The sequence below is a fragment of the Spea bombifrons genome, chromosome 2, assembly GCF_027358695.1.
Source record: "Spea bombifrons isolate aSpeBom1 chromosome 2, aSpeBom1.2.pri, whole genome shotgun sequence".
Lineage (NCBI taxonomy): Eukaryota > Metazoa > Chordata > Amphibia > Anura > Pelobatidae > Spea > Spea bombifrons.
In genome coordinates this window covers 89,012,054-89,026,797 of record NC_071088.1, presented here as the reverse complement: position 1 = coordinate 89,026,797, position 14,744 = coordinate 89,012,054, and the positions used below count along the sequence as shown (strand labels likewise).

Here is a 14,744-nt window from a genome sequence, read left to right as displayed (position 1 = left end):
CCTTTAAGTTACAAACCACTTCCATGCAAATTATTTAGCTGTCTGCCAAAAAAAAAAATAAAAAAATATATGCTTATATTTTTACAAATCAATGTCAGAATGCTACAAGCTAGACAACTTAATTAAATGAAATTGATTAAGGTAACATTCCATTATTTAGTTATTTGCATGTAAATCTTTCCTACTATACTGTACACTGTAATGGTTAACTTTTCAGTGCCATATGGGAAAACAATCAACCATTCAACTAACAATCTCCAATTTTTTTTCCAGAGGCCCTTTTTTTTGTCAACACATCAGATTTTTTAATCTGCCAGCAAGGAGGCAGCTCAGCTGACCCACTTCCAGTACATTATTCACTGCGTATGACCTCAGTCTGATGATGCCAACCTTTTTTGCTGACATTTCAAGTTCTGTTAAAATGTCAGCTGCCAAATAAGATTCCATTTTCTCAGCTTTTCTAAGAGCAGTAAAATTGTGCAAGCTGTAAAAAAAAATATCTACTGCACCAAAGGGATATTTAACCTCAAATATGTTTATAATTAAATGTGTCAGTTTTTAAGCCATAGCTGGCAGTACAGTTTAATTCACCAAATGTCAGAAAAAAGCTATAATTATTTTAATCTATGAAATCATCTGGATTCGCATTTAGTGGCGAGATTTAGGGATATGCTAATAAAAAGCATGAATAGAAAGATCTAAGAGCTGGACGTTGGACTGTCACCATTACTAACAGTTAGTAATCAGAAATTACTAAGAACGTTTTAGGGTAGTGTATGGATAAAGTTGAAATTAGAATTCCTGTACTATAAAGAAAAAAAAGTGTAATATACCTGGAAAACGGCATGATTACATGTCAAAAAGCATTAGCCTACGTTTTTTTTTGAGGAAAATATTTTCTTAAAGTACTCTTACATCACTTTAAACTTTTGGTCCAATGAGCCTCCTACCGAAGCACAATTTGGCAAACCAGTTATTTCCAGTGAATATAAAGGTATATGATACAAAAGTTGCATATTATTTTGGGTTTGTGTGCCAAAAAAACCCCAAAAAACATCCCACCCTGAAAGCTACTAATTATAAGATGAACATACTCTGCTTACAGAGGGATGCTCAAAAATGGTCAACTAGAAAAAAGAACATGATAGCAATTAGCCGTCCAAATGCCTAGTTAAAAGTAACATCCTCTCATTCTAGACAGGCCATTTTGTGCACGACCTTTCTTGTCAGGTACTCAACATTCTTTAAATTGTTTCCCGTCCCATACACGTGTTCTGGTTCCAACTGGTTTGATCTTGTGGTCATGTTCAATTTTCAGTTGTGCTGTTCCACCAGATTACCGCTTAACCACTCATTTTCTTACATAAAGAATTCAGATCCCCTGAATCCGATAGGTTGGCAAGGCCATATTAAGGTGCTTGGGGCACCTGGAGCAATTGTGGGCCCAACATAATATTACCACACAACACACAGGTGAAAACCCGAGGCATTTAAGCTCCTGTAAACTACCCTAAAGCTGCTATCAGCCATCGAACTTCAAGCAGGGTACAAGCTCCTGCACAGCCTGTGACTAGGCACACAAGCCCATGTAACATGGAGGTATAGGAAAAATAAAGGCAGTTAAGCATCCATTCAGCGCCTCTCATAGCCAAGTAGATGCCATGTAGGGCTGCCACATCTGGAGAAAAAAATTAGTGATACTTTCTGCTCCTCACCGTTTAAGTGATTGCCCACCCTAAACCTAATAACCGGTTGTGGCACCCTTGGAGGCAACTACAACAATAAAATGTTTGTTATAACTCATTTGAGCAGGGCCCTCCTTATCGCTTGCTTGTGTAAGTTAAGGTCTAAGGAATTAAGGTCCACTTTTCTTGGACCCATACAAACATTTCAACAGAAAATACTAATACACATACACTCATGCAAACACCATACGCTTACACACTCTAACACCATATCGTAACAGACACACACATGCTAACATCATGTGTTTACAAACATTAACACCTTACAGTAACACACACATGCTAACACTATACACCAGTACATACGTGCTCTAACACTGCCTGCAGATATACACACTAATGTTACTGCTATACAGTAACACACAAAGCAAAATATACACACGCACACTTATATCAATGCACACACTATTAAACAGCAAACTCACACCCGCTGACTCTAACACTATATATATTGTGTGTGTATGTTGTGTGTGCATTTATATAAGTTTGTGGTGTTAGTATGTGTGCGTGTTTTCTTGTGTATATATATATAAAATACATACACATATTCTACAGTGCACATACATAAACATATACACCCACACCACTACAGTTCTACTCAGTGAAATAACACAAAATAATAATAAAAAATAATAAGCTATTTCTATACACACAGTAACACACTTATACACACACCACTAACATACTTACACACACCACTAACATACTTACACACACAAATTAACAAATGTACTAGCACACAAAGTAGCATACTAGCATACTTCAAACACACATTCAATAACATACCTACACACACAGTACCATTCTCACACCCACATACTAACATACACACATACAACAACATGCTTACACATACTAACAAATTTATTTTTAATTACACGTGCACTACCTTTGTTGGGTCAGGAGGGGGGTAGGCCTACGCCAGCTCTTCTCCCCCCTCAAGGCGCTCATACCCTAAATCTGACCAACAGGAAAATACATCATATTCTGGTGCTCAGACTCAATGTGCTGTGCCTGAGGAAGTGCAGATGGCAGCACCAGCTGAGCGCTAAGTCTGGGGGGAGCAAGTGCTAGGGGGCTGCGGGTGCAAAACTGGAAGTCTGGGGGGAGCTGCTGCTAGGGGTCCACAAGGACCACTGCAAAACAATATGATGTTACCTAAATTCTCATTGTAGTATTATATGACAACAAGACAAGCATTTTAACCCATTCTAATTACTTTAAATTACAACTTTGTCTGGCACATAGCTAAGAGATATGTTAGGATTTTTCTCTTAATCAGGTCTGTGATGTGATCACGATCACAAATGAAAGAGAGGGAAATGCCACAGTGCCGTTCTGATCGCAACTCATGGGGCTCCAGGCCCATTAATCCTTTTATCCCGCTGTCAAGACACGAAAACGTTACATATTCTTGTCAATATTACTAAATGTCTGATTTCCCTGTGCCCAGAAGTAATGTTAGAATGTTTGTTGTATTTGTGAAGGTCATATCTGCAGAAAGCTGAATTGCTCTTATACTTATTATTTCAACTGATGATTACAATGAAGGACAATATACGGTAATTAAACACATCCCACAGTAAAGTTTAATTCTAAATATGTTTAATGAATCATGAATTAAAAAGTAATGCCAAAATAAAAAAAGGCAAATGTATTTTATGATTTAACTAGGAGATAAATCATTTCTCCATGCAACATCTGCATGCAGCAGTACATTGGCATCTGGTATCTGCGACTATGAAGAAACTTGATTCCTTACCCTTAGGATTCCTAGCCAGTTTTTTTTTTTTAGAAGAATTTGGAATTCATGGGTGTTTTTTTCTTATGAAAGTGCCTTTCGAATGAGTTTACCTCCTATTCCACCAAATCCCCTTCCTTCATATGTGCTGCTTGCAGGATACGCATAAATAAGGCTCACCTTGTCCAGATGCACATAGGACATTTTTGAAGGACCGCTTGGAAAGGACATAAGTAACTTTTTGTTTCTGAGGTAAAGTAACACTAAATTTATGTTTTGTTTTTTATAATACAGGAATGCAAGGCACATTGGATTTATAACAAATCACTGCTTGTTCCAGGAAAGTTTGCCTAGCATTTCCTTTTAATTACTTTAGAGCTCCTGAGGTGTAAATATTTGCTCTTGGCTCAGGACAGGAACACCATCATTCTAATCGGCTAAGAGAGTTTGGAAGTGATCAGCATCTTATAACGAACGTTATAATTACATTTAAGCTAACAGCTCAGTTTTATTCATCTGTTTTTTTATGTTGTGTTTTTTATGATATTTAGTTATTGTTTTTTTTTACTTAGTATTAAGATACTTTCTGCAAAAAAAAATACATTTTCAGTTTTACTTTTTCATTGAGGAACGGTTTATAATTTTTATATATTACTAATTTTTATGTTTACCCCTCAAAAAATGTTAGAAATAGTCCCCATTTAGTTCAATATTGTATTTAGATGAATTTTCATACAATCTGCAGAATGTCACACTAACTTTAAAAAAACCTTTATAATCTTGTTACTATATATGATCATAGTCTTCAGAAAAGCAATTTTCTCATCTAATATATATAATTTGCTTTTACTCAGTTTAGAATAACTTTAAAAATGTGTTTACCGGAAGTAAGAATAATGCACAATGGACACATTTCCAAAATAAATATTTTCAAAATTACCAATATCCCTTGACCTGTAAATTACAGGGCAATATTTAGTTTCATAAAAAAGTGATGCTTTTTAATTTGTAATATTCACTTGAGTTCTCAGAATTATATATGAACTATGATTATACCCAACGTCTTATTGTGTCTCATTGTACTATGGAATTGGAGTTCACTGAGGTAACTGCCACATAAGCAAAGGACTCAAAAAGTCCTAAGGCTGTTGGCTAACATCACTTTGGAATGCAGAGCAGAAATGTCTCGTATAGATCATGACTGACTGAAAGTACTCAGGGGGAAAATAGCAAATTGTAAGTTGTAAGTTAAAACAATGTAAAAAAAACCCCAAAAAGTTAAAGTGAGCAGTCAAGGGAGGTCAGGTGCATGATGGTGAATACTACTTTTTAAATGCCAAAGAGAAGTAAAAAAAATATAGGTTATTAAGCTATTAGGTTCTGGTTCGTTAATATATTTCAATGTGTTTAAACATTTATTACTCAGAATGTTTTGTATACGTTTTCTGTATGCTAATAATTTCTAAAGTTTAATAATTAAGTGTCCACAATGGTGCCGTCACATAAAAGATATGTTAAATCAGGGGTGGATCCAGAACCAGACCACAGAAGGTACATTCACATTAACACATCCAGACACTCACGCTAACACTTACACACCAAGACACTCAACACTAGCACAATGCAAACACACTAATACACAAACTCAGACACACACATACTAACATACTCAGCTACACACCCAGACACTCATAATAACACAACTAGACATGTAATACTACCACACCAACACTGCCATACACTCACATTAACATAACTGTACACACTAATACACATGCAGAGGGAGACAATCACTAAATGGAAACATTACCATATCCAGACCCACTCACATACATACAATAACATACCCAGACACGCCACAATGTGACCCTGGCTCAACCATGTCTTCTTCTTAAAATTACTCGTGGACCATCTCTCTTTTTTCGCAAATTAAATTTATATTGGATAGTGAAATCAGAGAGTGGACTCTCCAACAAATTAACACTTTGTGAATAAACCCTATTGAAAACAATGACCATACCTGGAAACCACCATGGCTAAGCTACCTGGATCTCTCCTTGCTCTGAAGGAGTGACTTCGTGAGAATTTAGAGAGTAGGAGGGGAGGTAAACAGGGAGTGAACATGGTCAAACGCTGCTCCCCTATCCAGAGAAAAATGAGAGTGACCTGGAGACCCAGGGAGGTAGCCAATGACATACACAAGTCGTGTCCCATACATTAGTATTATTGTATGGACACTTTCCCATACACTTTTACTTGCTCCTAGACTGTGTCAAAACAGTAAACAGTGCAGGTCCCCATGTTTTGAGTTCTTAATGTCTTGCAAATAAAATGTCCTTGAAAATATTATTGAAAAGCAGTGAACGTATTCCAAATACAAGGAAGTTATAGCCTAGGCTACACAAGACTATAGAAAAGTGTCCTTTGGGCTCATATGTTTTCGTCTTTAAAAGACAAAAAAAAAAAATACAACTATCCCTATATCCTATTTTTCTGAATCCTCTAAGTTAAGCTACCACATCCAGTGGCACAGTTCAAGCATTTAAAGACTGACGGAAACTTGGTCAATATGTACTCAACCCGCTGCTTTTCCAAAAGCAACACATCCAAGATGGTAGCATGTTTATAAACTGAGCTTTGTGTGGTAATTACTGCCAGTATTCATTGGAATGACCTAGAGTAACCCTCTACTAGAGGAAGCTGCTGAAAAGACTATTCAATGCTCTGTCCCCTCTCCATTCCCACCTACTTTATACACTTTACGACATTCTCTCTGCACACTGTTTTAGGTATCGGGGGAACAGGATCTGTGCAAAGAAGATGTCAACATCCAGGGAGAAAAGAGGGCTCTTGCCACAGTATACTATAAGACGTTTTGGACTTACTTCAGTAGTTCTGGTATTTCTACTAGTTATATTTATAAGTCCAGGTGAGTAACAAGTATTGCATTGATTTACTGTATGATGTCAAAATTACTTTCTTCCATGCACCAAGATTGCGTATCTAAATATATACACAAAAACACATTATCACCAAAAACCTTCAACATGCACATGGATATGCTGACCTTTAAGTAAAAAAAAATACAAATGATATACAGTGTTTATGAGAAAAATATTGAGTAATGTTTTATTTTGTTAAGTGTAATGCTTTTTTTCAATGAAAATAGTAAAAAAACAAACAATTCCATTCTGATATATGCATTGATAATTAAAAAGATACTTACTCAAATCCACTTGCATTATGCATAAAAAAGGTGTACTGAGCCAGCAGAAATCAAATAATTTTTTTACATCTATCTCACATTTGAGATAGAATCATAAATTAACCGGGCACTGTAAACCAACTATTGTTTATTGTATTATTATTACTGGTTTTAAATTATTCTAGTTTACACATCATATCTTCCCGCATTAAAGAAGTAGCTGGTGTATTTTTCCATTTCCCATGAGCATTAAGTATTTCTTATATTGGAATCCTATTGCCATTTTAAACAGGAACAATCTCCCTGTGCACTAACTACATCATACACGTTATACATGCGCTCTGGGTGCTAAAGATTGCTTAGATGCTCGCTGTGCCTCTGTTAATATATTCTCTTGTCCATCAGAGGAAAAAGAAGCAATATAAATTCTTGGAAATTTTCACATACAGTACAGCAAAATAACAGAATTAGCATTTTATTGATATTTAATGTAAATGAAAATAAAAGTGATTAATATGTTTTACAGGAAATTCTGTAACGTGATTGTCCATATTTAAGATTTTCATCCATCTAGATAGAATTTTTTATTTTAAACATTTAATTCATATTATTAAATTTTATTATAAGTGTTCAATATAGACCCCCTCCCCCACATAAGAGAGAGATCAGGTCTATGTTTAATGTTTGGATAAAATACATATATGAATTAAACAAATTTAAATAATTGACTATATTAATCAGAATAAAATGGTCACACTGCTTATACAAAACTAATGGTAAAAAGAAGACATACAAAACGTAAATACAAAACAGTAAAATAAACAAGAGTTAAAGATAGAAAAAAAAAAACACTACACAAAAGTAAAATAATCCATGGAATTATGTAGATGTTCCTTGCCAAAATGAAATTCAAGAAAGTCCAGGAAATTCCAAGTGTCTCTCAGATGCCCATTTTTACAGGGATCATCTTCTTTGGTGTTACCTGGGAGGGGAGTGTTTAGCCCAAACAGCTTATGACACTCATAACGGGATAGCCAGTAAAACCTGAACGAAAACTCTGATATTTTAAAATGTTATATTTGGTTGTTACGGTACCTTGTACACAGGGCCGGCCCTACAATGGAGCCGACTGGGGCAATTGCCCCAGGCGGCACTTTAGAAGGGGCGGCACTTTGCTGCCCCAAGTGTTTTTTTTTTTTTTTTTTTTGTTTTATTTCGTTTTGAAGCGGAGGAGAGAGAGAGAGGGGCGCCGAGTGGTTTTTCGCTTACCCGCTCGGCGCCCCTCTCTCTATCTCCTCTGCGGCGAGTTTCCCTGTTCGGTCTCGGTGCCGGCTTGTAATGCCGGGCGCCGGAAGTGACGTCAATTTCCGGCGCTCAGCATTACAAGCCGGCACCGTGGCAGAGCAGGGACTCTTTAAAGGTAAGTACCGGGGGGGCTAAATAATGCCGTCGTCGAAGTTTAAAATGATGCCCCCCCGCCCCGCGTCGGCGGGGGCGGCATTTTAAACTCGCCCCAGGCGGCGTTAAGTCTTCGGCCGGCCCTGCTTGTACAGTAATAACTCTGGGTTAATCATGTTGTCCATGTTATTAACAACATATAGGCAGGGCCAGACTTGTGATGATGAGGGGGCCCTGGCACTTTAAGGCTGGAGGCTGCCCGATGACGACTGGATTTGCATGGCCACATTTTATGTTTTTACCCTCATGTAGCATGCGGCTGAGCATATCCGGCCAGTGGCCGCAGAATGCAGCACCCAATCTCCCTATGGATCTGCAGATTGGGCGTGTATATGGCACTTTTGTCCAGGGGCCACAGGGCATTTGCCCGGTGTGCCAGATGGTCAGTCTGAGCCTGGATAAAGGGGACAAACATACTCTACCTGTTGGCTATAATATTATTTTTCTATTTAGTGCCATCATATTCCATAGTGCTGTACAATGGGTAGACAGGGCTATCTCCACTATCATTCTGGAGAGTACACTGTCAGGACAAAGAATATCTTCATGGTAGTTCTACTAATGACACCTAACCATATGAGTGTGTCATGGTGTTCTACAGCTGGAAAACTCACAATAACGTGCATAAAACGACAGAAAAATTTTATATATCAAATTGCGTAATTAAAATACATTATTACTTTTAGAAATGCCTCAATAGGTCACAACGGCACTTAAACGCCTTGATAAAGCCTTGCCTTCTAGCCATGCCTCTATCTGCCTACACCCCAAAAACTAAAATATCGCTTTGTCCATCTGACATATTTTGATGTATGCTTTAGTGTAACTTAATTAACGTCTTAAGGTTAGCTTGTGCTTTTGTGTGCAGTGTACTTGTTTTGGAGGTTTTTAGTTTAAATGTTCACACAGAGATTTGTGTGTCCTACTAAAAAGCAACGAACTCGCTATGGCGATTCTACGTTCCCCCTTCCCTTTTAATTATACCGTAACCTCAGTACATCAAAATGTATGTCAGTTATAAGCCCAATTGTGCTAAATTACATGGTTTACATTGACGAGCATTTTTTCTGTTTCTAGAATTGTCAAGTGGGAATAAACTTCGTATGATGCTACAGAAAAGAGAAGGTCAGTTCAGCGCGTCCTAATAAAACTCCTTATTTGCCCTGGATTTTATACCTTGCAGATGTGCGTACAAAGACATGAAAGAAAACATAAGGAGGTGGCCATTATCCCCTTTCCTTCAATTAACAATCTAAATAGCCGCAGCAGTCAACAATCAATTACTCAATGGGGTTTATTCACTCAAGGGAGAGTTGTGTTTTAACACCCTCACTTTATAAAAGTATAAGTGAAGGCAAAAAACACAATTGTCATCCAAACTCTCCTTTTAATAAACACCTACGTTTCTTATAGCCAGACACATAGAAAGAAAGCTGGTCATGGGAACAGGACAGCAAAACGCTAATAAAAGAGATTGATTTAATAGTTATTTTAAGAGTTATTCAACAGTTAGCTGGGAACATTTTCAACTTAAACTACCTGTGGACAGAGGACCCCAATTGGGATTTCAATACAGAGGGACACTTCCCAGACACACTTTTCTCTGAAGTCCTGTATATTTTCCTTAATGACAGATCCACAAATAATAAACAAACAATGTTACCCTTAACACCACAACTAACACAATTCACCAAAAACTACTGAAGGCCACACTTCTTGTACACCATAAGGCACCTAATTTAAGAAGCTAATGGTATTGGGAAGAAAATAAATCGTGCCTGCAGTGTTCTACAGCAGCAGATATCCAGTTTAATCATCATATATACCGCTGTCTGGCATTAACCATGGAGAGCTAATAAAAGCTTCAAGTAAAGCTACCACGTGTACATGTATTGTTAATTCGATACGTTGGTTTTGTCCGTTTGTATTGTAGCTTCTGCACCTGCTAAAACGGTGGTGGCTGTAGAAGGAAATAAAGCCAATGAGTTCTTAAATACACTAAAGAGACCAAAGCGACAACTCTGGGACAGGACTCGTCCAGAAGTCCAACAATGGTACCAGCAATTTCTCTATATGGGCTTCGATGAAGCAGTAAGTACAGAGAATTAACGACAAAATTCATCAATAAGAACATCTACCCTACAGCTTGGACTTCTATTTTCCTACGTATATGAAAATACTTTTTTAGCATTCTGATAACACTGACAATCTTTTCCAGAAATATGAAGATGACATGTCATACTGGAAGAACCAAGGCCGTGGCGGGAGTGAATACTATGGTGGTTTCCATCAGCATCATTATGACGAGGATTCAGCCATTGGACCCCGCAATCCCTATACCTTCAGACACGGAGCTGGGGTCAACTATGATGATTATTAGAGCCAGAAATTCAGTGCTGTACACCATATTTAGATTACAAGGAGCAGTTGAGCTTCCACACGTTTAGTATGATTAGTTGCTATACAATAGCGAAATAATAAATACACTATTATGCTCTTTTATATTTTGCCAGAAACCGATGTAAACGCCTTATATAAATTTTAGTTTAAAGTAGGATGTCATTTAGAGACCCTAAAAAATGTATGTAAATACAAAGTGCCGTGGGGTTTTTTTTTTGTTTGTTTGTTTGTTTTTTTAATGAGGGGCAGTTTGTATTCAACAGTGCATTTTCTGGTCAGATTTGAATCTTAGCTAAGATGCCAGTAAGAACTGCCTTGAAGAAAAAAAAAAGATGTTTGACTATCACTAAAGGTGTTTGCCCCAGTATAAAGCAGTGCTATGTACTAAGCATTCAGCACTAGAAATGGAGTAGTCCTTTTGAGGACTTTTTCCCCCAAAATAATAAAATAAGCTTAGTTAAAACCAGAATGTATGCATTTACTTACACAAGCATATGTAATTTATCATGAATGCTGCAAATAAGCAAAAGTGTGTGTGTGTGTGTGTGTGTATTTATATATATATACACATATACATCTATACATATACATGTACATACATATACATATACACACACACACACACACACACACACACACACCTAAAAACTACAGGTGGCCACTGTTTTTTAACCTACACTACTTGTAAACCATAAGGCACCTAATTTTAGAAGCTACCGTAATGGTATTAGGAAGGAAATAAATCATATTATAATTTTTACATTTTCGTGTCAGCAGTGTTCTACAGCCTGGAGATAAATCTGTCCCAACAATGGAACTGTACTCTTCCACAGAATGGAATAGAAGAAATGTCATACAAACAGTGATACCGTTTTACTACATCTTAGTTGATGAGCCAATCTATGTGTTTCTATTTTTTTATCCATATTAACCTAAGCAAGGATTACTATTCAAATTGTGTTTTGTTTTTGACATTAAATTGACCAAATACCTTAACCGGCCCTCTTGTGTAGAAAGATTTAACAATGTAAAAAGCATGCGTCCGTGTGGACTTCATATGCTGCATTTTTATTTTTAAGTTACAGGGAAACACGTTTTTATTACTGGTATGCACAAAATAATGTGCAGTTTCCTTTTTTTTAAAAATATTTAGTTTTTGAATATGTTTCGAGCAGTTGCATACTAACTAGCAATGTGTCCAAGATCTAGCTCTGTTTTCTTAGTCCAATATACTAAAAAAAAAACATAATTCCTTATCATACTACCACATGGCACGTGAATGTCTTCATTATCCAGACCTTGACACTCTCATTAATGAAAGCCTATGGAGGAAAGCATTTTAGTGGACAAGAAGGCCTACTTTAGCATTGATCAACAAGGAAAGTCATAACTGACAACGGCAGCCTTTAGCCTTTAGGAAGGTTACTGAAACAAGCCATGTATCCTTTAGTGGCAATCCACATAACTGTACAGAGTTTTTGTATTATATGTTTGATTTTTTTTTTTTTTTATGAGGATCACCCACTGATTTCTGAAAAGAAAAAAAAACTAAGAAAATAACCTGCAAGGTAGTTTTACAATATTTTATTAAAATAGCATATTCAACCACCATAAATTGATAATACTTTATTTTTTTTTATCCAAGATTACACGACAATACAATAGTGATTCAAAATAGTCTTATTTTTTAACAGCTGCTTTAAAATTCAAATGTACAGTTACTTGAAACTCTGAGGAAGAAAAACATTTAAAGAACAAAAAAAAAACAGAGTATAAAGCTTTTCAACAGAAATATTCAGGCCTTTCACCCCCTTAATACCACTTAAGGGGTTAAACTAAAACATATCGATATGTCAGTGCAACACTGCTGACCATACTGCTACCTCTGTATGCATAGAAGAACATCTTATTTAAAAGTACCCATAATTTCTTTTTAACATATATAAATAAAATTGGCATTTTACTTGTCCCACTTTCAAATTGTATCTTCAGTTTGAGGAAAAAAATAACAGTAATTTAAATCCCTTTGTGCTACGCAAGGGATGGAAAAAAAAAAAAAAAAGTTCAAAAAGCCAATGCTCTGCCAACCCCCTGCCCTCAGCAATTGGGTTGGAAACTGTCCAGACACCGCGGCAAAACAACGTCGCAGAGAGGTTTATAAAACGTGGAGACTTCCAGGTACATCCTACACTACTGTACATAGAAAGACAGACTGAAAAAAGTGCAAGGCAAGGTTTGCAGTTCTCATGGTTTGTTTAGGCACATCCATTCCTTTAAAGCAAGCTTCAGGGGGGAAAATTCCAGTTGTATTCTTCACGATAGCTCTTAAAAGTCTCTTTCTTCTTGCAAAACAAAGAAAGGGGGAAAAGGGGTGGAAAACAAAAAAAATTACATCCTGTAAACCTTCAAGATAGTCGCCCCTCTTAATGGAGTGTTCAGTTATGTCGTGTTCTACCTTTTTTAATTCTTGCTGGCTTCGGTTTGGGAATATACTGGTTGTTTGCTTGATATTCAAGTTCTTTGCTAAAGTAGTGGATGGTCTTGTTTAGGCCCTCTTCTAATGGGACCTGCAAAGACAAAAAAACATTTCTCCATTCCATTTCTCTTGTGTTTTTCAAGTACCTCAATATTCATCTTTCTTCACGACACAGTAACCTTTCTGCCAACAGAACTTGACATTACTGATAACGCCATAATTATAATTATAGGATTCTGGATGGAATGGTCATTTAGCTGTTGCTGCACAATATTATTATAATCTACGAACTTATAGAAAATAGCGTGCTAAATCTCAGCACAGTGACACTAGGTCAACGACCAGGTTATGGCTGACCAAGAAGCAGCCGAAGGACATTATGTTCCTTCCTTGTTCATGATGAAAAGTGTCTGGCTGAAATCAGATAATAGGGAGGGAGAGGAAGGGTAGATAAACTTCGCCCCAGGCGGCATTTTGCCTTGGGCCGGCCATGGCTGACATGACCTAGCTAGTGGTTAACTTAGTCCCACTAGTGTGCATAAGACTACAGATCTGAAAAATACCTAGTGAAAGTGACTACAGCAATTGTGGGAGAGTCAAGGCAACATTTTCTTCTCTAGAAACTCATATGTCCAAGCAACCCTCCAGAAAAATGATTAAAGATGCATGAGCAAAATGCTGAAACTCCTCTGAACCAGAAGTAGACCAATGCCACAAAAAATGCCTCAAACTTGCGTTTAATATTAATCATTATTAATAATAATGTTGGGGACCATGGCAGTTTTAAAAATCAATAAAAACTATACGTCTACATATGCAAAAAGGCGTGGTGTGAAGTAGTACTTTTCACATGTACGTTCACACTCTGGATTAGAAAAAAATATTGGCAGCAGAATATAGCAGGAATCTTAAGAGAGCAATAAAAATTGGCAAAAATGTCCTTGTATATTATAAAAGTGCCCTATCGCAATAATAGCCCATTCCTCTGCTATATAAGAAAGATGGTTGCAGCTAGTGTCAGTATTGCGATCATATATATATTAAAAATTTGAACACATTTTTTGTTATATATTTACTTGAACTCATGGGTGGTATCTAAAAAACATGATTGTGATGCTTCCTATGTAAAAAACCCAACAACAACAACTAGTAATAGTAAAATGAAATACTAAAGATTTACATACCACAGGCTCCCAACCAAGCAAGAGTTTAGCTTTCCTTATATCTGGTTTTCGCCTTTGGGGGTCATCTTGTGCTTCAGATAGAAAAGTGATCTCACCTCCACTGCCTGTTGGGGCGCAGACATTAATTTTTACCATGCACAATAAAACAGGGCAGAAAACAAAGTGTGTATTACTGGGTATCAACATGCAAAACGGATAATAGAGGATTAGTTAACTAGTGAATAGCAATAAGTTATCATTTGTACAGATAAAATGTGAATTCATGAGCTACAGCACATGTATGAGAAAAACTTTAAAAAAAAACAAACAGATTATGATTGCAGGTTCTTTATTTGTATTTATTGTCTTCTGCACTACACTTGAGAGATATTTGTAGAGCCTCACATAGGCTTCAGGGGAATCTACACACATACACAGATGCAACAGAAATCAGGATATCTAGATAACAAATAAAATGAAAGACAAAGGTATATTCTTACCGGTTTGTCAATTATGCAAACAATGTTCATCAGATAACATGCCTTTTAGATGATAA

The 14,744-nt window shown here is 36.7% G+C and overlaps 2 protein-coding genes across 6 annotated transcripts in view; one reads left to right on the top strand and one right to left on the bottom strand.

The window, feature by feature from the left end:
• Nucleotides 1-3,618: 3,618 nt before the first annotated feature.
• ECRG4 (ECRG4 augurin precursor) lies at nt 3,619-11,018 on the top strand. Of its 2 annotated transcripts, none has more exons than XM_053455096.1 (5): nt 3,619-3,738; nt 6,276-6,415; nt 9,227-9,274; nt 10,083-10,240; nt 10,368-11,018. In XM_053455096.1, the coding sequence occupies exons 2-5, from the start codon at nt 6,307-6,309 to the stop codon at nt 10,527-10,529; spliced, it is 477 nt and encodes a 158-aa protein (XP_053311071.1). In that variant the 5' UTR covers nt 3,619-3,738; nt 6,276-6,306; the 3' UTR covers nt 10,530-11,018. The 2 variants fall into 2 exon arrangements, with proteins under 2 accessions (XP_053311071.1, XP_053311070.1); XM_053455095.1 differs by lacking the exon at nt 3,619-3,738 and adding an exon at nt 5,333-5,349.
• Nucleotides 11,019-12,118: 1,100 nt separating this feature from the next.
• The window catches only part of UXS1 (UDP-glucuronate decarboxylase 1), a 29,736-nt gene continuing 27,110 nt past the window's right edge, over nt 12,119-14,744 (bottom strand). For 2 of the 4 annotated variants that reach the window (XM_053455092.1, XM_053455090.1), the window contains exons 14-15: nt 14,210-14,313; nt 12,119-13,116 (exon numbers count right to left, since the gene is read on the bottom strand). In XM_053455092.1, coding sequence (XP_053311067.1) covers nt 12,985-13,116; nt 14,210-14,313 — 236 coding nt within the window. In that variant the 3' untranslated portion in view covers nt 12,119-12,984. The remainder of the gene's footprint in view (nt 13,117-14,209; nt 14,314-14,744) is intronic. The other 2 variants (XM_053455093.1, XM_053455094.1) reach the window with 2 other exon arrangements.